We start from the raw sequence: 23297 nt of genomic DNA, 5'->3' as shown, positions 1-23297 counted from the left end.
GCTTAGTTTACTAATTCCATTGTACCTACGATAGTCAGAATGTCTTTTTTTTTTTCTTTCTTTTGCAATGCCTCTGGGCTGCCGATTCCTTCAGTCGTGGCTCCTGGAGCTCCTTTCCGTTTATCACTCTTCTTGCAAATGCGAGGCAGATGCTCGCCGCCCTCGCCTGTGTCGTTATGCTTTTCTGTACGCTGTCCAAAACTGCATTGCCTGCTCCTCGCTGCCGTGTCCTAAGGCGCATGCAACAGCCTGCCATCCTCCGGCTGTCTTTCGGGAGTCGTGCCTCCAAAGCACATCCTTCCCTGTAAATGCAGATTCTGGCTTATCTTCCCAGAAGTAGCCAGCCAGGTTGTAGAGATTGATTTTAGTTGGTGGGAGGGCATGGCTCGACCTGCGTAGGAAATCGGAGCTGATTCCGGACTAGAGCCCCCAGCAGCCCCACGCAGGGCAGGCTTTATCTTCTCTTAAGCACGGATTTCGCTAGCGCCCTGCTTGTTCCCTCTTACGCTGACACCGCCAATATTAGATGCACCAGCGAGGCTGGTGCTCTTGCAAAGGAAGTTGTCTAAATGTTTGGGGAGAAATATCTTGCAAAGTACTGTTTTAAAAGAGAATAATGAAATCCTGAAGACGTAACTCTACTTCTACCCGAGTCTCTCTCTTATATTTCCCCTCAACGTGGGAAGTTGCTCTGAGGCAGTATGTGATGTCTTTGTTTCCCAAGTCCATGTATGTGATTTGGGTGGCGGTAGATGCATACGCCTGTTTCTATACAATCAACCCCATAACTGATTCTGTGCCACGAGCAGTGGCTGTGGAAGAGCAGGCTCCTCCGAGGGTGCCTCTGCCGTACAATCCATGTCTAAACACTGGAATTTCCTAGGCGTTTGTAGGCCCCGATCAGGATTTAGGGACTGTACTGAAATGATTACTGCCACATGTCTTCGATTTGCAGAGCGCTGCCTACACTGTGTTGTGCAGTTGTGCGGCATATATACACCCCGGGGCTGCGAAGCTGAATACTCCGATTAAGAAACACCAGAATGAATGTTTAATGTCTGCATTATAATGTCACCCTAATTGCACACCACGCTTCCCCCACCCAGCCCCCGGGTCTCTGATCTCAGGCAGCGCAGAGGCAGGATCACCAGGATCGGCGCTGGAGGGAGAATGACCGTTGGCTGAGACCGGTGAGAGACGTTTGCTGTGCTGGGCTCCTGCTGCCCTCGCCTGCGTCTCTCCGGAGCTCAGCCCTCCTCATTGCCGGGCCCCTGCACAGCAGGAAGCCATTTCATAGAATCATTGAATACCCAGTTGGAAGCGACCTCAGGGACCACCTGGTCCAATCTTTCTTGGCAAAAGCACGGTCTAGACACGATGCCCCAGCACCTTGTCCAGCTGAATCTTAAAAGTGTCCAATGGTGGGGAACCCATCACCTCCCTGGGAAGATTATTCCAATGGCTGAGTGTTCTCTTTGTCAAAAGTTTTCCTCCTGTGTTCAACTGGAATCTCCACAGGAGCAACTTGTACCCATTAACCCTCATTTTTTCCAGGCAACTCCCTGTAAAAAGTGAGTCTCCACCTTCTTCGTAGCCACCCTTTCAATACTGGAATGTGGTGATAAGGTGTCCTCTAAGCCTTCTTTTCTCGAGGCTGAGCAAACCCAGTTCTCTCAGCCTTTCCTCATACGTCAGACTTCCCTGTCCTTTGATCATCTTGGTGGCCCTTCTCTGGACCCTCTCCAGCCTGTCCACATCTTTTGTATAGCGGGGACCAAAACTGAGCACAGTTTTCCAGGAGTGGCCTGACCAGCGCTGAGTAGAGTGGGATAATGACTTCTTTATCTCTGCTGGTGATGCCCTTGTTGATGCAGCCCAGCATCCTGTTGGCTTTGTTTGCCACAGCAGCAGCAGCAGCACACTGTTCACTCCTATCGAGCCTGTTGTCCGCCAGAGCCCGCAGGTCCCCTTCCATGGAGCTGCTCCCCAGCCAGGCAGACCCCAGCCTGGGCTGCTTCTTTCTTGTCGTTTCCTCGTTTCCTTCCGCACCCTCCTCTGCTCTTTTCCTCCGGTGAGTCACCTCCAACCTCCGTGCTGGGTTTGCACACTTCTGCTTCTGGAAAACCAAAGACAGCGGTGTGACATTCGCCCACAGGCAGGTCTCTCTCCTGGCCGATTTACCAGCCGCTGGCTGCCTCGGTGGTGGGCAACCCTGCCGGCCTGAGCAGCCCGGGCGGTGTCTGCCGGCCGCCCGGCCCCTCAGGCAGCACGGGGCCTCTCACACCTGCCCCGTCGCCACGCCCGTGGGCACCTCAGCAGGCCGCTCTGCGGCCGAGACCGGGTACCTCCCCTCAGGCGACGCCCCGCCGGGCCCGGAGGCGTCTCCCGGGGGTGTCGGGCTGTGCGTGTGCGTGTTCACGGGTGTGCGTGGGGTGTGCGGGGTGTGCGTGTGCCGCAGCCCGCCCGCCGCTCCCCTCAGCGCCGAGGCGCGGGAGGCGGCACGGCCCTCCGCCGCGCGGGGGCGCTGTGGGGCGCGGCGGCCGCTCTGGGCCGCGCTCGGCTGCTCCGGCGACGGCGGCGGGAGGAAGTGACGCCGCGCAGCGGAGCCCCGCGGCCTCCGGTGACATTTTCTCTGGCGTCGGGGGCTGAGGCGGGGGAGCGGCGCGGCGGCGACCGAGACCCGGCTCCTCCCGGCCGCCCATGCTCCAGCTGCCGCCGCCCAGGAGGGGCCCTGCGTGTCCTCCAGGTGAGTGGGGCCGGGGATCGCCCCCGCTGGGGCCCGGCGGCCTCGCCGCAGCCGGGCGGGCGGCGGAACCGTCTCCGTTAGCCCCGCTGTGGGCGGGCGAGGCGGGTACCGGCCTCGTCTCCTCCCAGCCCGTCCACCCCGCATCCTTCCGCCGGCGGGAGCGGGCGAGTAGGGCCCCGCCGCCCCTCGGGGGGCCTGGTCCCAGCGGGGCCGGGCATCCTCCGCCGGGGGGTGTCGGGCAAAGGTGGGTGAGCGCCTCGGTGAGGGATGACCTCCGTCAGGGTGCCCGGAGACCAGCCTAGCGGCTGCTTTATTGTTGTTTTTATGTCCTAACCTTGCCTGGAGCCGGGGGATGGAAGCCTTGCCACGGCTCCTGGAAGCAACTTCTGTCGGCTTTGTGTCTCCCAGGACTTCTGTGTAATGTCTTGTGGGGTGGTAGGAGCTGTGGGGAGAAAAAGCTTTCGAAAACCAAGGCGTGTAGGAGTGTAAAAGCTCTACTTTTATGCTTCTCTATTTTTTTTTTTCTCTTTTTACTTTACCTTGGGTGATGTGGGAATATATATTTTAAGTGGGAGGGGAAAAAGTTCAAGTTGTTCGTTGCTTATTGAGCCTGAGCTCCCCTTGAGCTCCTAACATCAAATAGGTTGCAGGTGTGGTGTTAAGTGGCACGGCCATCCGAGGAGAATATAAAGTTTAACTGTGCTACTTGTTCTTTTTAAAGAGGAAAAAAGGCAGTCTGAGCAGACTTGTAATATTTTAACTATTTCCTCCTGTTCCAGTATTGTAACTTGCTTTGCATTGAGGTTATCAAACAATTACTATAAAGGCCACTCTTTTAAAGACTTAGTGATTTATTTTTTTTTAGGTGTAGCTGGTAGGGAGAGCTTCCCCCTTTGTTAAGCAGCACTTAATTGTATTTATGTCTTTGTTAGTGGTGCAACAGGGCTACTTGTCGTAAAGCTTGTAGGTACCTTTTTGGATCCCTAACTGCAAAAACTTAATTAAACAACATCTTGGTTGTAACTAGTTTAATACTTTAAAGCAGGACAAAGTACCTAACAGCGTTTCAGAGGCTGAAAAGACGTGTGTGTAGTGATGCTATGACATAAGTCAGTCCTGTTTGGTATTGTTTGGGTTTTTTTCACTGCCACGTAATTCTGACTTTTAGAAATGAATTGGTAGTAAGAATTTAAACCCTTGAGCGTCTCTTTAAAAATGTAAAATTTCTTGTAATTTCCCTCCACTAGATTTTATTTGGTTTCAAGCCTTTTCTTGTACTTGTCAAGCATAAGATCAAATAATAATTTCACTTGTAAACGAGTTTTTGTGTTTCCAGTTTTCAAGCTAAAATTTTAAGGGCAAATAGTAATAGCTCTCCCCTTAGAACAGCAGACAAATGTTACATTTCATATGTTTCTCTTAAAGTATCTTGTGTTGCTTAAGTCTGTTAAAAAAACTTAATGTTTGACCTTGAGGAAACGTGATGGTGCTCTTTTGAGGTGTTTATCTTGTGGTTCTCCTGCCCTTGTTAATGCCTGTAATTGCTGTTTCTGTGATACAAGAGCTGAAAATCAGCCAGTCACAACAGTGCAGCTTCCCCTGTTGCCCTGGAGGAGGGAAACATTGCCAGTGCAGAGCAAATAGGTTTGTAAAAAGCTCTAAGGAGAACAGTAAGTTGCTTGTCATGTGTTTGATAAACCCAGACGTCCTCCCCCCAGGTTCATGTACTATGCAAAAGTGGTGAAATGAAGAATGGAGAACTCAGCTGTCCGACAGCAATTGTTTTTAAGCATGGTCTTCTGAATCTTTATCATATCTAGTGACCTAGCACAGTCTGGTTCTGCTAAAAGAATCTCCAAAGGGGGTGGTTATGTGGCTACTGAAAGCTGATAAAATACTGCTTTCTGTGGTTCTGGTATGCCAGTATCACTGGTGTTTTGTCTAGGGGATAAGGAGGAAAGAGTGATAGAAGGTAGTACGTGAGTTTGGGCAGCTGGTATTTATGCTCAAGTATGAGGATAACAGTTCTGACTCATTTTTAAACACTTGAATTTTTAATTATAATGTGTCGACTATTTCTGTTTGCTCTTCAGCCTAATGGCTAGTTGGCATCATGAAGAGGTGCGATGAGAAATTCTTGAGAAATCAGGAAGAGGAAAGGACTGTGGTCTTACACATCCAACCGTATGATGTGTATTGCAGTACAGCCTGGCCATCTATGCTTGCGCTCGATAAGCGCACGAAGGCTGCCTGCTTGGTAGAAATTAAAGTGCACAAACAAGTTGGGAAATGAGTGGATACATTAAACTGGGTGCTGGCGGAGGGAGGGGAAAAGGGAAGGAACCTGAGGGCAACCACAAGGCAGTTGAGAATGGTCAGTACAGAGTGGTCACGATACACACAAACCAAGCGCTGCTCTAACTGATAAAAGAGAGGTAGGAAGGGTGTTTGTGTGCATTTGACAAATGGGCAAGATCACGCTGGCAGCTGACAGTGTGGAGGAGGTGGGGATTAATGAGGTGAGATAAGATTCGATGAACAAAGAGCAAATATGGAAAATCATGAGGGGCTTTGAACACTAAATGTTAGGGCCATAAGTTGGTGTAACTTGATCGGAGCAAGGAGAAATAATTGCCTTTGTTGTCCTGACCCCCCCATCTCCTTGCTGTGTACTTACCTTTAAAATGCAGGCTTTTTCCCTTGCCTTGGTTTTGTTCACTTTTTTCACCATCTCTTGTATGTTATCACATCAACTTCCTGCTCCACCAAGAATGTATGTGCCGTCTATGACCTACCTGTATATCAACATATCACTTAAACATCTGTTAACGAGACGGGAGTCTCTGTGTACCACACCATGAAAGCAGCTGCAGACCGGACATTCACAACTGTCTGGTTGCCCTCTGACCGAAATGTCTCCACTAGATACGCGTAAGCTTTGGAAACTTTACAAATGAGTAAATTGTTTCAAGCAACCTGTATTTCATTTTCTGTGACGTCTCAAAGTTAGTGTGTTGATGGTAGGTTTTGACAGAATTGGGTCTACGGTCAATCTCAGCTTCTGTGTTTTTATCTGCAGTTGACTAAATGACTTACAAAACTGTAAACATTGACAGAAAGCGATCAGCACATTTAATAACATATTTACTAGATCAGAGTGAAAGATTTAAATACCATGGTTGCAAGCATATAACTTGCACTTCAGAACAAGCACTCTGAAAAAGAAGTACCAAAACTTGAAAGTCTTTACTGGCTTGAACATTTTTGGTAGCAATGGGGAACCAAAAATGAAGCGGCAGGGGGGGAGAGGGGACGCCATAGCTCTGGGAAAGAGCTCTGGTCTGAAGTTGTGTGGTGCTGTGCAATTACAGCTCTGAGATAACCTGAGGCTTACGTGGCAAGGAAACCACTTTTGTCTCTGTTTTCCAGTGAGTCGGAGTTCAGCAGAGAACCAATGCTCATGCCTTTAAGTTTAGCACTGTAACTCAGGAGCAGCTGAACTGTTATGACAGTGGAATCTCTGTCAGCAAGTATTGCAGGAAACTTAGTATTAATTTACTGGTGATTTGTGTTGTCTTTCTGTCGCATCTTTGTTCCAGGTTTTTGGAGTATATATAATGCAGTTCTGAGTCTGTGACTTGAGCTCTAGCGTGCAATGTCTGCAAATGTGCAATTGTAAGCAAAAACAAAACTGGATGAAAGAGACTGTAAACGAAAATGTGCATATAGTGTAAATATTAGCCTCTGTGGCTAGTTTATCATACCAGAGTACATCTCAGAGCTAGACTGGAGTGACTGATACCTTGTCGCTTATTCAGTGTTACTGCTAAGGGTTGAAATTTAAATGTGTGGTTGCCCATTCCCACTTGTTAGTGTTCCCTCTTCACATGTCAATCAGCGTGAATAGAGCTTGTAGAGTACAGCAGTTTCTCCACGGAAATTACTTGCTTTCTGCCATCGATTACTCATTCAGGACGGAAAATGAGATGCGGCTCAGGTGCTGAGGTGTTGCCGTTACACCGTTTGCAGATGCATTACTGAATGCACAGGGAGGTCAAGTAATGCGCCCGTGGTCATGTGGTGAGTCAGCTTTAGATTTGGAATGATCCAACCTAATATCCCTTTTTATTTAAGAAAGTATTTAGGGTTTTATATCAATTTGGCCACATAGTCTGGCTCTTGAACGCTCAGAAATTGATTGAAGTAGCAGAATAATGCACAGGCTTCAGCCGTATCACGCCTTGTGATATTTTGTCTCCAAGAGGACAGCTTAAAAGCTGTTAGGGCTCAGTCTGACAGCTTTTTAAATCATAATCAGAACAGGTGGTCGCTTTTTAATTAAATGCAAGTATTTAAGACTCTTTCAAGCTCGCTTTTTTGTTTCAGTATACATAGATCACAGATTTGACTTTATAGTGAGACTCCTGCAGTGTCCTGCACAGCGCTCTTCCGCTATGATGCTTCAAAATTTCCTGGAAATGAGCAGGCAGAGCAAGACCGTGATTGGATAAGTGTTTTAGCTACATTTCTGCTGTAATGTCTTGTTTCACAGTGCTTGGTCATTAGCCTTTCAAGACTTATTTTAGAGAAGGCAGATTTAACTTCCATTCATCCAAAATGGGTAGGGACCAAGTGACTCACAGTAGCAGAGCTGAGAATAACTAAGAGCTAGACTTCATAATACCAGTTGTCTGTGTGGCGATGCAGTTATTACCATTTCAGTCATTTGTTTTTCCTTGGGAACATTACATTTCCATGATACCAGTTTGAGGATGTGCTGTATGCTCAAACTTCCTGAAGTAAAACCAAGCAACTTAAAATGATAACCAGGTAAGGTTAAGACAGTACTGTGGCTTTCTCATCAGCTGGTAATCTCCTAACTCCTCACGTCACTTTCATGGTTCTTGGTCTCTGTGAATGCCAGCTCATGCTAGAGAGGCAGTTCTAAGTAATCTGGCAAAAGAAAAGTTTTAAGGAAGGGGGTCTGTAGAGAAATAGGTCAGGCAGCTGTCCACTAATTCCATGTGCTTGAAGTTGGAAATATAATGTGAGATAAGGGGGGTTTAGAGGCTGTCTACTAATGAAGTAAGTTGGATGAAATGCCGGTAGCCTGAGGCCTTGTAGTGTTTAATAAGATGTCATTTGGAAATGAAGTTGTCATTGTGGGAAAGAATGGGCTTGGGGGCACCAGTGCCCATGAGCTGAATTACTGATAAATACCATTTTGTTGTCAATAGCTATGGTTCCTCCAGAGCTGGTAATACCTTTTGATCAGTACTATGTGGAATCTGTGAGGAATTATTAAAAAAAACCCACACGCATAACCAAAAAAAAACCCATTTCTTTGAGCGTTGTTTTTAAAAAACCTTTAAGGTGAAGTTTTATTTTCTATGGTTCCAGTTGCCGATATTAATAAGTCACCTTAAAGGCAATTCACAGGCTTTGGACCTGCTCACTATAATAAAGAAAATCCAGAAATTGTTGGATACCATAAAACTAAGCTAGGGAATTTTAGTGAGTATCTTGCCAGACTTACCTAATTATTGAGGATTTATGAAGTTACAGAACCTCACCTCGACTTAAAGTTGGTTTGATAACTGACACTTGATTTCGCTTTTTTATTTAAGATCGAAATGTTTTTTCTACTTCTGAACACCTGTAGTGGATTTCACTGTTTGTTGGTGTGGAAGCCATCAAGGTACGGCAATAAGACTCTGTTGAATGAACAGACTGGGGTTGAATTAATACTCCAGACTCGATGCTCTTTTTTCTCCTGTCTCCACTTTTGCTGGGGAAGTTGTATATATTGTTTACATCTCCTGTTGATAACAGGAGCAAGTTTTATTCTTAAGAAAGCTCTGCCAGCTGAACTGCTTTTTCTTAAATCAAGAACAATACTGCAACAGATCATTTTCGGGTAAATAGTGCTTTTATTTAAGGGTAAGGAAGTTTTTTGAGGTGGTCTTGTGTGCTTTTTTTTTTTTTCCCCTGTCAGTACTTGCATGGTACTGATGAAAACTACCTTTTAATTTTCTTGTGCTCTTTTTATGGCTGGTAACTTGGTATCCTCTTACATGCTCTCATTTAATTTCTGTAGTCAAATATATGCAAAGTCTTCTGTATATAGTGGGAAAGAAATGTCTGTTTCCTGGTTTGTCTGTTACCCTCTCAGAGTAGAGGTCAAATTTCTTCACCTCTGCCAACTGGGAGTAAATACTGTAGGAAGTAATTTGGTAGTAAAACCCGTGTTAGAGGCGTTATTCATAACGCGCATGTAACTGACTTTTGACCCAGTCAGTTCTGTTTTTTGAAATACCTAAAGTAGTTCTTTTCATTTGTAGGACCAACTTGTGTCATACTGTTTTTTCATCTGTTTGTTTGTCGAAAGCTTATTCTAAATTAACCCTATCCTTCACTGTCCTTTTTCGTTACCAGGCTTCGTTCTCCTTCCATAACAGACTGTGCCGCAGTCCCTCTAATTCTGCCAGTGTCCACATGTTTGTCTATGACTGCAGTGTCTTACAAGAATTTAACTTTTTTGTTGCATTAGTTTCTTAGGAAAGCTCAACTAAGGAAGAGAATGTTAGAATTTGTAAAGATTTGGACTCAAAAGTTAGCTGTCTTGAGTTAGCTGTGCTCTTGAGTATGGTTCAGTGGACTGGGTGAGCTTTCTTTCTAGTGAAGTTATACCTACCTGTTCCTTACCGACTCCCAATTAGGTCATGACCGACCAGTGTCATGAGTGTTTTCTTCTTTAGGAGCGCTTTGGACATGTAAAAACAACAGCATTGATTGTTAGTAACCTGTCGCCACTGGAATCAATTGGCAGCTCTTATTACTGGTCAAAAAATGATCAAGGGTTTGGTGTCAAGAGTTGCCTTATGGTTAGTAAAATTTTCAAAATTTGAAGGTGATGTGACTTTAACTTAATAATCAAAGCAACAAGTGAATAATCTTAGTAGTTTGTGCATGAGAAAATGACTGGAGATCAGGGTTTGGCTTACAGTTCCTTTCCAGCCTTTCTGTAGAATTTGGACGTGTCACCTGGTCTCTCTTCTTCAGCTGGCCAGACCATAAAATGAGGATGTTGCTGCCCTGTGGCACGAAGATACTGGCTTCAGGCAAACACACAGGACTGGTATTGAGTTAAAGTATTCGGAGCTTTAGAATACCTGAGGGTCGGTTATGTGTATTTCCTGTGGCAAAGATGTGTAAAAAGGTCTGATCATAAAATACTTATAAAGTGTAGAGTCACTTAATATCACTTAACTCATCTTTGTTAAATGGCTGTCATAAATCCATTCCGCTTCTCGTTCAGCTTGAGCTTGTAGATGGCTGTAAGAGATGAGGAGATGCTGGCGAGTCGCTGCATGAGCTACGGAAGTACCCGCCAGACAGCCTGGGCGGTTGTAGCAGCATGGGTTAGGTAGGCAGCACTCTTAGTGGAAAGGAACGTTACCCAGAACTTGACAAAACAGCTCTCTTATCTACTGAGAGTATCTGTCCTCCTGATGTCAAGGGTTGTGCAATTTTGGGGTGGTGTTTTGCAAGAATGGGGTGAATTGTCCAATGGTCTCCCTTGCTCCAGTCCTGTCCCTGCTGTCTGTTGTGCAAGATGCTCACCTTGCTCTACTTGCGGACCCTGACTCTGATCTCATTCAGCCCACTAGCCTTGCCGTCAGGTGCACAACTTTCCTCTGGGAAGCTGGATTACAGAAAGACTTAATGGCTCTACCTGGCCCAGCAGGTAGGCAGTTGACCTCTTTGCAGTGGCAGGATGGACTTAAGGGCTCCTGGAAATGCAGCCTATGTCCCACAGCACTCATTGCTGCTTTGAGATTTCCAAATAACAGCAGTAGTGAGGTACAAAGAGTTCACGTGTGCCTGCCCATGCTGGACTGGCTTTGACTTTCGCAGGAGACAGCACAAGTGCTTGTCAAATGAATACTGCTCTACTGAGATGGCTTTGCTACTTCAAAGTTATATCGAAGTTATCTTGATCAGCCAGTTGGAGCTATTAGCAGGTAACCCAATGTGTGATTACTTTAAGGATATTTTGTATAATGTTCTTAGTAGAAAGAAAATCTGTGCTCTGAAGATCAGGATTAATTTGTTACTGTTATTCCCAAGCAATTTAAAAATGTAGGTTTTCTGTGAGCATTATTGAGCATGGTAGAACGATAGGCCAACACTTCTTGAGAAAAGAAGGTCTGTTTGTATAGAATGACATGAACTATCAGAGAAAGTGCAGAATACATTTCCTTTGAGTAACAAAAATTGATAGGTAAAGTGGGAAAACTTGTTAAACTCAAAATCTTTGAAAAAGATGGTGCATCCGTGTGATGATCCTCAGTAGGGTGATCTTCTGCAAGCTAATATATGGGAGACAGAAATAAAAAATGAAGCGTGGCTATCCTAGCATTAATTTCTGCTACTAGTTTTGTTGAAAGAATAATGAAAAATCTAAGAGCAAGTCGCTTAAATTTTTAGGAACAGATAGTAATAAAAATGTGCCCCCTCTCATTTTTAGATAGAGAGCATTGTAGACTTTAAATTGCTGCACACTTTAAAAAAATGGTTTCACTATGAGAATGAAATGAGGTTTTAGAAGGCTAAGTGCAGCCAACCCTGTGTGCCTTTATCTGTGCGCTAATGAATTTTATTTTTTTGAGGACTATGATTTTTTTTTTCGTGGGTTTCCAGTGCAGCTGGTGAGTGTTTCTGGAAGCCTGTGTGCAGGCTTGAGAACTAACCCAAAGCTGGTAATTACCTTTCATTTAGAAGAGGCAGAATATATGCATTAAGCATTACTGTGCAAAAACCTGTATTTAAATTTAAATTCTTGCTTCTTATTCACAATGTAAAATGTCACTTTTCAAGGTTGCAAAGGATGCTCTGCAGACCTTTTTTTTTTTTTTTTTTTTAACACATATACTTGTAATTTTTATTCAGTCTTGGATAATTTGTATATGCAGCATGTTGGGCCCTCAGTAGGAGCAGCCTATTTTTAACCTTCATTTGTTTATGCAAAACCAGTTGAAACACAGCATTAGTTTAATCTTTTCTTCTTTTGTTTTGCACCACGGTTCTCTTACCAGGCTCCTATTCTTTAGGGTTGCTACCAGGCCTGATTTATGAATCATCTGATAAAGAGCCAGCTCCACTCCCAGAAATGCGCCTTAGGTAGAATTGTATGCCAGTGAGTCAGCTTTAGGGCAGCATTTTCAAAGGAACACTATATAAATTACATGGTACTGTGTGGGGGTGGCTTAGTGTTATGAAAAATCTGCTCTCTAGCATCGTGCACACACATCCACACAGAGCTGAGTCAACTGTCTTGAGTTAAATTGAGTGCCGGTCACACTTCTGTTGTTTTAAGTGCATGGGTATGACACGACACTTAAAAGAAAATAAAAAAGAATGTATGGCATCTTGGGGAGGAGATGAAGGAGCGCAAAAGACAGTGTTTGGGAAGTGCATACATCGTTGGTACTTCTACGTTTGTCTGGATGTAGATTAGTTTTTTCTGATAGAGGTCTAATTATTTTTTAGTTACTTAGTTTTTAGTTACTTAGACATTGTGGTGTTGGGCATGTCTGTATGTGTTATTCATACTAGGATTGCACTGGTGAGTTTGCCAAATTAAGCTTCTTGTCTTTTAATGGAAAGGAGGGCGATTGGAGTAGAAAAAAAGCATGACCAACACACAGGTATGCCTACAAACATTTTTCTTGAAGCTTCAGAGGTGGCCAGAGTCTTTAGCACTTCAGATCTTCAGAGTTACGTGGCTCTCTTGGCAGAAGAGGACATTGGTCTTTTCCAAAAGCTTCTCCTATGTTATGAAGCAGACCTGTGCGTTATTAGAAGGCCCTCTTCGGTACCCAGATCGTGTGCTGCTTCTGCCCTTTCCCATCCCACCATCCTTAGACACGTAGTCTGTCAAGTGTTTGATTTGGAGTTTTTGATGGGCTTCTCTGAGTGTTTACGTTCTAGTTTTTTTTAAAAAGTCAACTGTTTTCCGTAATTTTATTAGCCTCAGTTGTATACGTTTATTGTTCCTCTCTCACACCTGTGATTTGTTCCATCTGTGCTCAGTTACATCGGATACATGTGAGATAATGTGATCCACTGGTAATGGAAATAATTGTTTATGTGTAGGTGTGAGCCACTGTAGTCTTTAGTTCTGTATATGTATGAAACCATAGTTGGATTGAGATGAAAATACTGACTTCTGTGATGCTGGAGCTGCATGGTAGTACGTGCTCTGGAAGGATCTCTGTAGTCAGCTGTGTATTCTGAACAAGTAACTCCTATGCAGTACTGCAGTTTAGCGTTTAATTTATGTAGTCACAAAAGCTTAAAGAACATACTTGATGTTATTTTCTGCAAAAACGTAGGTACGGTTTCTTTTTTTTTTTTTCCAAATTACAGCTTGCAAATGAATGGCTAGTGGTGCACGGAGGCAGGTTGTTCACACTGTTTTCTTTCAGTGCTGAAATGGCATTAAAAGACAATGTTCTGCTAGATATTTTTTTTCATTTAAATAATTGCTAGAAGTGGCATAAGAAGGTGTTATCATTGTAAGCAGGGAAAAGTAGTGGTCTGTTGGACTCTGAATAACAGGAAATGTGTCAATAATAACTAAAGTGACTTCTAACAGCAAGCTGCTGTGAAATACTTAGTACTTTTAAAGTAAGAATCTGTCATATCCACAGCTGCTGAGAAGAAGAACTGGTTTGCTTCATACAAGCCGGCCATTCTTTATTGTGAATCAGTTCAGTAACACCTAAAATGATAATGTACGATTAAGGTTGGGCTATCGTGGTGTTTATTAAATATTCCAGGCCTTATCATTTGTTCAGGTGAAACTCATTTCCTGCTGACATTGTAGGATACACAATTATAAATAAGAACATTTACTGAGAGCAAACCAAACAAAAATATTATGAAGGATGTATGAGTGGCCAGTTATTGATTGATAAAAGGCATGCATGCCATCTTCGATATAACTCTTTGTGCAGTAGCATATATTACTTAACAGCATACATTCTGTGATAGTTGTTCTTTAGGAAGCTTCTAACACCTCTGTTTGAATTTAATTTTTTGCTTTTTAATAATTTTTTTAGCTTCAAAAACTCTCTTCTCAGAGCAAACTGTGCTGTGAAAGAAACACTTAGCACCCTCTCCTGGGTCTAGTTGGAATCTGTGAGTTCAAGGTGTGATGAGTCCAAACAGCAGGTTGGTTTTCATCAGATTTGGCTTTTTTTTTTCCTAAAGGGGTGGTTTGTTGCTAGCCCTCCATTCCCTCCTTCCTGCCAGTTCTGGCAGAAAATTTCACTTATTTTCTGGTTTTGTTTTCTGCTGCCTTAATGAAGTGAATCTATTCAAGAAAGGATGAGCCAGTTCTGGTACAAAGGAGGGAATATGACTGCACAGTCACGATTAGGTGGTAAAGGAGTAGGGGGTAAAGCCCATACCTGTTGGTGGCAGCAAGCTGTTAGACTGGCTGGGCTGTCTCTGCTGATCTGACCTTCAAATCCTTCTGGATTTCTTCACTAAAGTGCACTTTTCATAGCGTACAAATTATGTGCCTTTACAAATGACTCCACAATTCGAAAATAATTTCCCAGGTAAAGGTACAGTTAAATATTTAATGGCTTCTACTTCTTGGTGTGTTTTACATGTGGCTGGAAAATAAAATAATTTCCATTGGAAAAATCTAGCACAGAAGTTTTTACAGAGCTGCCTTTTAAAATCATCAGTGCAGTATCTGTGCATCAGAAAAAGGAGAATGACATTTTTTCGCAATGTCTAATTAAGTATCCATCTGTGTCTGTAAGCATCACAGCTTATTTTTCAGTGCTATGTTGTTCTCATTTAGTAAGTAAGAAACTGGTCTTTCTCTAGCATCATTACCTTTTCTAGTACTGTTACTAGAAAAGTGAGTGGCAAGGAGGGAATGGGAGTTTTTCACTGCAGTCCCTTCGTCTCTCTGACCTATACATTTCTCAAGTAGAACTAAATCAGTACATTTTTTTTCTTTCTTTGAGACAAGGCTTTCTTTGGCATAGATATTTTCTCCTGAACTGTGTTCTTCCCTGCAACAAAGTCTGAGTCACGACGGATGTTTTTTTTTTTTCCCACCGACATAAATATCAAGTTCTGTTTTATATATGTACTAATACTCAAATTGTTGACTTTTTAAATAGCCAGTTCAAGGCACCTGGAGAGTACAAACCACATCAGAGCAAATATATTTTCACACACAGATGACATGTGTCAACGTCGACCAGCTATGCTTTTGTGAAGTTACCAGTCTCTGTGCTACCTTATTACCGAAAATAATAATCCCCTGTGTGAGGGATCAAACCAGCATGAGTAGTTAAAGTAAGATCCTACTATATAACGAAAAGATCTTCTTAAATCGTTGGATTAGACTGTTAGCAAGGTGGCAACATGTAGATGAAACATAATTTTTTACTGGCTGATAGGCCAGAGGGGTGGAAGGGCAAGTGTTTTTATAGTCCCCTTTGGGAGCTGTGAGGTGGATGATGTTCCCAAGTCGGACGTCTGTGAAAAAGATTCTCTAGTTCACTTTGGCTGCCCTTTAGCTTTGTGTTGAGCTCTGTTCTTTGTGTTCCGCAGGCTAAAAGGATGAGTAGTGCAGAAGCTGCTCAGCTGTTATTAGGATGAATATTTAAATACATTTCTTTTGGTCAGGCTAATATTCTTCTGGTTTGTATTTGAGCGACCGAATTTTTTCCTTGCACGTACATTTCAAAACTCTTAGAAAAGATATTTTTTTCTCAAAGTGCATGGCCAGAGCAAAGCTGGAAGCTGGACAAGCAGGTACAATACATATCCCACCATGTATAACTCTTGGCCAGTCTTTTAATCATCAAATCTGTGCTTTACTTACCTGTATAATGGGAGAATTATTTGATAATGTAGATTTGCAGATGAAATATTTAGAAATTTTATTACAGTATTGGGATGTGCTTATGCTTCAATGTGTGTATTCATAATTTGGGTTTGTTGATGCTGTGCCGTGGCCTTGGAAATAAACTGGTCCTTACACAATATTTATTGCCTACATTCTTCTTTTAAGTTGCTTTTGAGAGAGTTTTACTCAGTGCAAGTATGGGCAACCTTTTTTTTTTTATATATATATGTTCCTATATTTTACAATATGTATTTTATTCCTTTTTTTTTTAGAAGTAAAATGCTGGTTTTACTTGTTTCTTTTTCCCTTTTCCTATTTAGCAGACCTAGACTTGTCGTCTCCACCTTTCTTGTGTTGGCTGATACTAACTACACTTTCTGTCTTTAACTGATGTTTCTCTCCCATAAATGTTTTCATTATTCCCTTGCACCATCCAACATTTCATTCATTAGCCTGAAGGAAGCATGAACTCCGTTTTAGTATTCTTTAAAAATTAAGTTTCAAAGTGGGTTAGGGCAGACAGGACAACATTGAGCTTTTCACAGCACCTTTTAGAAGCAGGGAAGTAGCCTTATTTTGTGCTCAAGATGGAAGGAGGGAAGCAGCATATAATTACATACATAGAATTACAGGCAGCTTGGGATTTATTAGGAAACTGAAGAAGGATTGTCAAGGTACAGAAAAATCTCTCTGAACCATCTATGCTTTCTCAATCTCCTTAAGTACTAATTGCCTTTGGCTGCAGAAATGCATTTTTAAAAAACATTAGTTTAAATCTTAACACTGCTTTTTCTTATCTACACTTTTTTTGAAGTGCCATAAATTTATCATTTACTGTACTTCTAAACCCATAAGCGATTTGTTTCATACCATTCATCTGTGAGCAAATGTGGTAATTGAAAGATATTTATGTTGAATTTCAAGTGAAAATTTAGGTGGATGAGAGAGTGTGAATGAAGATAATATTGTAAATATTGATCTCTGAGACAAAATTTCCCTGAAGGTGCTTCAGGTGCTTTTGGGTTAATAGCGTGCAAGTTATGAATTTGATAAATAGCTTGGGTTTTTGTGTTTGCACTGAAGTAATGCCACTTATTAAATTATAACTTGAAGAAATACATAGGATACCAGTTGCAGGTGGATACTGTTTCTTGCTTGCAGCCCCGTACTATGTGATGCTGTTTTCCTGGCAGATTTGAGAGAAACTAGGTCAGCCTATAGGTTCTCATACAACCAGGACTTGTATAGGAGACACTTAAGGAGCACTTGAGTGGTATTACATACTCCTAACAAGTCTTTATGTGACTCACCAGCATGGTGGTTCTCTGCTGAGTAGATGCCGTAAACCCCGTGTCCCTGACAACTCAGTATCACTTCATGGTGCTTCTTGGAAATAGGTCGGTGTTATGTGAGATCTACAGGCAGAGCGGTTCCACTGGAAAAATAAGGTGTTTGTAGTTGTGCTCCGTAATGTTCAGAAGCCACTTGGTTTCTCCTCAAAGTGGCTGGATCTCTCCTATATCATGTTGGTACTGTAAATCTGCAAATTACCGTAAAACCGTTGTAATTTTATGAGGTTGAGGTCCTGTTCAACTGAAAGTAGATTTCTCATAGATAGGGAAACTGAACTGTTTTCTGGTCTGTCCAGGTAGATGACTACCAAGTCTGGGAATTTTCAGGCTGACGTGGTTCATAAGGGCTAAAATTCTCCAGTAAAATACCTTTCAAGTTCTAGGTAAAGGAGTTTATCATATGTTGCTTATAATATATTGTTTTAAATTTTATAAAGTAAAATTTAGAAATATTTTTATTATTTTCAGATGCTTTGATCTCGTGAAGTGAATCACACTTAATGTTGTTTCAATACTATCTTCTATGGGTGTGTAAAAGGAAGAATAGTTTGATGTAACAGGATGAGTTCACTATGAAAAAGTAAATAAAGAAAACCAAGACAATACTGAACCACACTGTCTGTAACTGAAAGCAAAGAGCTGTTTAGGTAATACTGTGAAGAGCAGGACTGAGTGAGTTATTTGGGTAAATTATTACTGTTCTGTTCTTGTGCAGGCTGCTGTCTTGCTGAAGTCCATATCTAGTCCACCCAGCCTTCCAGACCACGTACTCCATGCTTTGAGACCAGGAGGACCTTGGTGTTCTGAAATGAAGATGGAGGCAGTAGGAAAAGCAGAAGAACTTGTTGATTCAGAAGTTCCACCAAAGACTTCTGAAAAGCAAGAGACTGCTCCTGATGAAGACGGACCTATAGAACTCGAGACACAAACTCAGAAAGACGACGTGCCCACTGCAGCAGACTCTGCGGTGCTCTCTTCCATGCCTTGCTTACTGATGGAACTGAGGCGAGACTCCTCAGAGTCTCAGCTAGCATCTACAGAGAGCGATAAGCCAACGGGTGGTCGAGTTTACGAAAGTGACTCTTCTAATCATTGCATGCTTTCCCCTTCTTCCAGTGGGCATTTGGCTGACTCAGATACATTGTCTTCCACAGAAGAGAATGAGCCCTGTCAAGCTGAAGCTGCTGTAGGGGGAGACCCTTCGGCGGCATCTGGGGCTGCAGCTGGGAGGAAATCCAGGCGATCCAGGTCCGAAAGTGAAACTTCAGCAATGGCTGCCAAGAAAAACCGACAGTCTAGTGATAAGCAGAATGGTCGAGTTACCAAGGTAAAAGGTCATCGAAGCCAAAAGCACAAAGAAAGAATTCGGCTGTTAAGGCAGAAACGGGAGGCAGCTGCTCGCAAGAAGTACAACCTGCTGCAGGACAGCAGTACCAGTGATAGTGACCTGACGTGTGACTCGAGCACAAGTTCATCAGATGATGACGAAGAGGTTTCAGGGAGCAGCAAGACAATCACTGCAGAGATACCAGGTAGAGGATGTTTTTTAAACTGAACTGTAACGCATCTGACATCGTTTCTCAGCTGTCATGCTAAATTTGATGAGTGACACTTGAGAAAAACCAGGAGAACTGCAGCTCTGTGTAAATTTGAAGACTGCAGTATATTAACAAGACATGGGCAAATTTTAAAATCTGTTCTGAGGTTTCAGTGCACTTTTGCACACCTACAAAGCATAAAAATGGGAAATTGGAGGAAGGACTATCTTTGAATTCTGGAATTTTCAGATCTTTTCCATTGTAAACCTATATGAACTCCTATCAGTGCTGTCAGATCCCATTAGATGGTGATAATTAATAAATACATTCTTAAGATAAGTGGCCAGCTTTGCTTTAATATATTAAGACCACAGCCTTGGCAGGTGTGTTAGAAATGCGATGGCATACCTCTTGCCCATGTTACAGTAAGGCCTTGTTCACTATTGCACTTAGACTGTGCTTTCAGCTCTACGTTTCAGTGCATGGCAAACCTACTTAGCCTTATTGTAAACTCTTGCAGATTGCAGCTGGTCACCTATTTTAGGACATAAATATGAGTTTGTTTACGCAGGTGCCCAAGCCACACCTAAATTTTTAACATTTTAGGCAAAGCTGTTACCCTTTTCCTGTGTCATAACGATCTATAATTTCTATACTTTTAACTTTCAGACATGTCCATGTTAAATTATAGGGGCCTTCTAATAACTTTATTAGCAAAAGAAAGACGAATTCTCCAAGTTTGTCTGCTGAGTCTTTGCTATTTTATTAGCCCAAGTGCCGTGGACAGGATTTTGTGTGAATTATTCTTGCAGCGTATTATGCCATAGAACCGTCATCATATGGCAGTCTTCGTATGGCAATCAAAAATAAAATCACATAAAAATAAACTTTTTGGCTTGCCAATTTTTACTGGGTTACATGCCTTTTTGCCTCCTATGCTAGAAGTTTGGGTTTTTTTGGAAATAACAGCTTACATAGGGCAAGAGCATTTAAAGGAAAACTGCAATAATTAGTCTTAAGTTGCTGAACTAATGTTTGCTAGATGAATTGTTTAAACGATTTGCAGCAGATTTTACAAATAACTGTGTTTTAAGTGGCTTAATTATGGTGAACAATTCTGCCACCATGAGAGCTGGCATTTTTCCCACATATTGCTAGGAAGCAGGTTGCACAAAGGATGTTAATATTTATTATTAGAAATTCTGCAAAAGGTATAGTCCTCCTATAATTATTGTGTAGTAAACTTTTAATAGAGATCTAAAATTATTTTTACCAATTTAGTAGTTAATCTTCTAGCTTTTGTAGTTTTGTGCCTTTTTTATTTACTGTATTTACACTTCGCTGGGGAATTAAAGCCCAATTTAAAGCCTGTTGAAGAAGAGTATTTCATTGACTTTTGGGACAGGTTCCTCCCCATCCCTAAAAAAAACCATAACACACAGTAAATCCCGCAGGTTATATTCTTTTTTTTTAAGTCATAAAAGTACCTTGTGACCCAGTAAATGCACCACATGATATTTTCAGATCTGCCTAGATTTCTGACTTCCATTGCGGAGATCTGAAACCACTCTAGGGTACTTTTTCTATGTCACTAGGCTGTTCTGCATTTGAGCTCTTGGTCTTAACTGCAAGATGATTTGCAGTGAAAAGGTCTTGTTGTAGTGTACAAAATAATTTTTTAATTTAGCGATAATTACACCAAGGCCCAATTTTTGCCTGCGATGCAAGATGTGGGAGTGCAAAAACCATCTGGAGGAACAATGACGTTTATTCTGATTTCATAATACGTATCATCTGCTTGATATTAAATTACATTTAAGACACTAAAGCTGTCCTTTTGGAATTAGGTGCAACGCATACCTGCCATGTTGTGGTTTTCCTTTAAATGGCAATGGCTTTGGTTTGTGGGAAGCTCTTAAGTACAAGAGAAAAATATTGTCTATAGAGATAAGGACAAGGTTGGCCAAAAATGCATCCTGTGCCACTTGTGGGTTAAAGAAACGTTGTGATCTTAACAGATGCAGTGGAGCTGTGAATCTGAGCAGGACTCCCAGCTCTCCATTGTGGTGGCAGGTTCACATGCCATCTACGATCCCTCTTCCTGGAACCGGCAAAGCGCTTAAACTATTTATTTTATTTTATTTTTTTTTACTACAAAGCCATTTTAGTGCACTTAGAGTTACACTGTGAATATCCTCAAAATTTAGGGACTGAACAGGTAGTTAGAAAAGAATACAGGTTATCAAAAAACATTACGGAAGTTCAGGGCATAAGTGTGCTCTGCACGCAGAAAAGCTGAGGGAAGACTTCAGGTTTAACTGGATGCATGAACTTGAATGTCGAGAAACTACAGTGCACCTGTCAGAAGGACATAAGCACGTTAAAACTTTTGCCTTCTAAAGTCTGCACACATTGATGCAGAAGAGTTGTACAGGTAGCCTGTGTTCCCCTTAGTCTTACTGTACTGGGACTCTTCAGCTGTAATATTGGTTACTGTCTAAATGCAGCTTATTATTGGGACTGATTTTCAAATACCGACTGTCTGAAAAAATAGTTTTGCCAACAGAGATGCTCCAAAACTTTTAATGACAGTTAATTTAAGGTGGCCGTCCAGTACAAAGGCTGCACATACTCTGGCTCTTAACCTTCTATTGACGTAGGGAGCGTTACAGAAGACAGTTCACTTGGGTGTGGTCTGAAAATTGAAGGGCCACATTTGAGAATACAGTAGTCTTTCACATTGTGTAACTGAACCTCTTCCATTTTAATAGTGCAGTTAGTTTTTTCAAACTGTCCACAGGACTGGTTCTGAAATACGTTTGGCTAAATTAGTATGGTAATAAAAATATTTAGTGAAATACAAAATAATGCCATGAACGTGTGTAGTGTTATTAGCTTCGTCTTGTATGTGCACACAAGTTGTGAACCGAATCGTTGTGCAACAGAGTCAGTTCTCTGCTGAATTCAAATGTAATGTGGATTAAAATACTGGTAGGCTTGTTTTTCTTCTCAAGAAAAACTGAAGAGTAAAGAGTTGAGATCTCACTGCTGAAACTTCAATACACATATTGTGAGCTCAGTAGGAGCAAAGCACTATATATGTTATGTTATTCTGGATGTGTTACACGGTGTTAGTTTATGCCTGAAAATACAGGTTCAATCTAAACTTCATGGATGCTACTGAGAATCTTTTCACTGACCTGAGCAGTCATAATCTTGGTCTCTTTAATTCAGGGAATGCCATTATTTTTGAATTAGTGCAGATGAGGAGCAATTTTCTTATCTTCTGATGATTGAGCATCTCTGTTGGCATTTAGGATTTTACCATTCTTAAACCCCAGGTAGCATCTCTGGCATACGAGGATGATCTTTGAGTCCTGAAATAAGTTCTGGTGTTTGAAGTTTTTCCTTTAAAACAATTTCAAATTTAACCATGCAAATTAACTCTGAATGAAATTGGCATGAGAGCAAGGCTGAGAATCAGTGTTTATTTCTTTGTAAACACTTTCTTTGGGAGAAGGAAAGGGTTTTTAAAAATTCAAATATAATATGAAAATACTGGCATTTCACCACCATTGTTCTTTCTACAACTCAGAAAAATATGAATTAAAATAGGAGTGACTCATGTTTTAGGCTTTCAAAAAATCTGTTTAAAAGTTTGAGTATTGATGTTAAAAAAGCTGTTGCAGCTCACACAAAGTGTTCTTAATACATAGAAATCCAGAGAGAGGGGAAGAATGTATGTGAGGGACTCAGCCAGGTTACGTACTCCTAAGGATTCTGCATAGACTGTGGGTGACGCATCTTCTAAGGGATGAATTTGGTTGAAGTAACTCAGAATGAAAATTATAGAAGAACAGGGGTGAAAAAAAAATAATCTGCTGAGTGATTTGCAGTAAGATACTCGTTTGGAAATGTTGGGTTCCATAAGGACACAGAGGGATCCACCATTGCTAATTACAATGAAGATGCGGCACATCTTCTGAAATTATGTTGTCAGACTTCCTAAATTAAAAAACTTTTGGGTTTGATTGTTGTTTAGATAGTATTTAATAGATCCCATAAAGGTATAGCATTGGGGCGTTTCTTAGGTGCAGTTTTGCAGGAGGTATTGGCTTGAAAATGAGATATGAGTCTTGGCTTCTGACCCCTTTGTAATTGCAAATTTCTTCACAAATTCTTGGCGTAACTTCAAAAACTGTAGAGGTGTAAGTTTACAGATAGCAAAGCAACCAGTTAGGTAATATAATATAATAAATACGCATTTAATATAATAAAAACGCATTTTTAGGCTTGGTTGTCTTTCTAACCCTGAAGGCCACCAGGAAAGAAAAGATTGAATAAGGCTCGTTATAAGAATTGCAAAGGAAGCATTTGAAGCATTGATTTGCTGCTACTGTAAATTGTAGATGTACTATGAATGATGCCTTTTGAAAATAGTGTCGCAGGGTAATATATATTTCAATACATAGTCTCTTCAGTTTACAAAACAGTTTTGTCAATTTTGATCATGCTAGCTCATTCTTAACTTCAAAAGTTTAGCTGGATTGTCTCCCGTACCACCATCAATAGTTTTTATTTAAATTGCAATTAATGCTTACTCAACATTACTTAAAGGTGTCTGACCGTAAGCCTGTGGAAATCAGAAAGACTGACATTTCGTTAGTTGATCTTAGGATAAGATCCCTGACTAAAGACAGACAAACAGAATCATATTG

At 41.7% G+C, this 23297-nt stretch overlaps 1 protein-coding gene across 3 annotated transcripts in view; it reads left to right on the top strand.

Annotated features, from left to right (window-relative positions):
• Positions 1 to 2578: 2578 nt before the first annotated feature.
• Positions 2579 to 23297, top strand: part of ARK2N (arkadia (RNF111) N-terminal like PKA signaling regulator 2N) — a 45672-nt gene continuing 24953 nt past the window's right edge. For 2 of the 3 annotated variants that reach the window (XR_012584940.1, XM_074570357.1), the window contains exons 1-2: positions 2580 to 2746; positions 17757 to 18573. Coding sequence is in view for 2 of the 3 variants with exons in the window: in XM_074570357.1 (XP_074426458.1) it covers positions 17850 to 18573 (724 nt within the window). In the remaining variant the exon portion in view is untranslated. Of the gene's footprint in view, positions 2747 to 17756; positions 18574 to 23297 lie in introns of all 3 variants that reach the window. The other variant, XM_074570356.1, reaches the window with a different exon arrangement.

This window comes from Larus michahellis, chromosome Z (genome assembly GCF_964199755.1).
Source record: "Larus michahellis chromosome Z, bLarMic1.1, whole genome shotgun sequence".
Lineage (NCBI taxonomy): Eukaryota > Metazoa > Chordata > Aves > Charadriiformes > Laridae > Larus > Larus michahellis.
The sequence above is the reverse complement of the archived record's forward strand: the minus strand, read 5'-3'. Positions and strand labels throughout refer to the sequence as shown.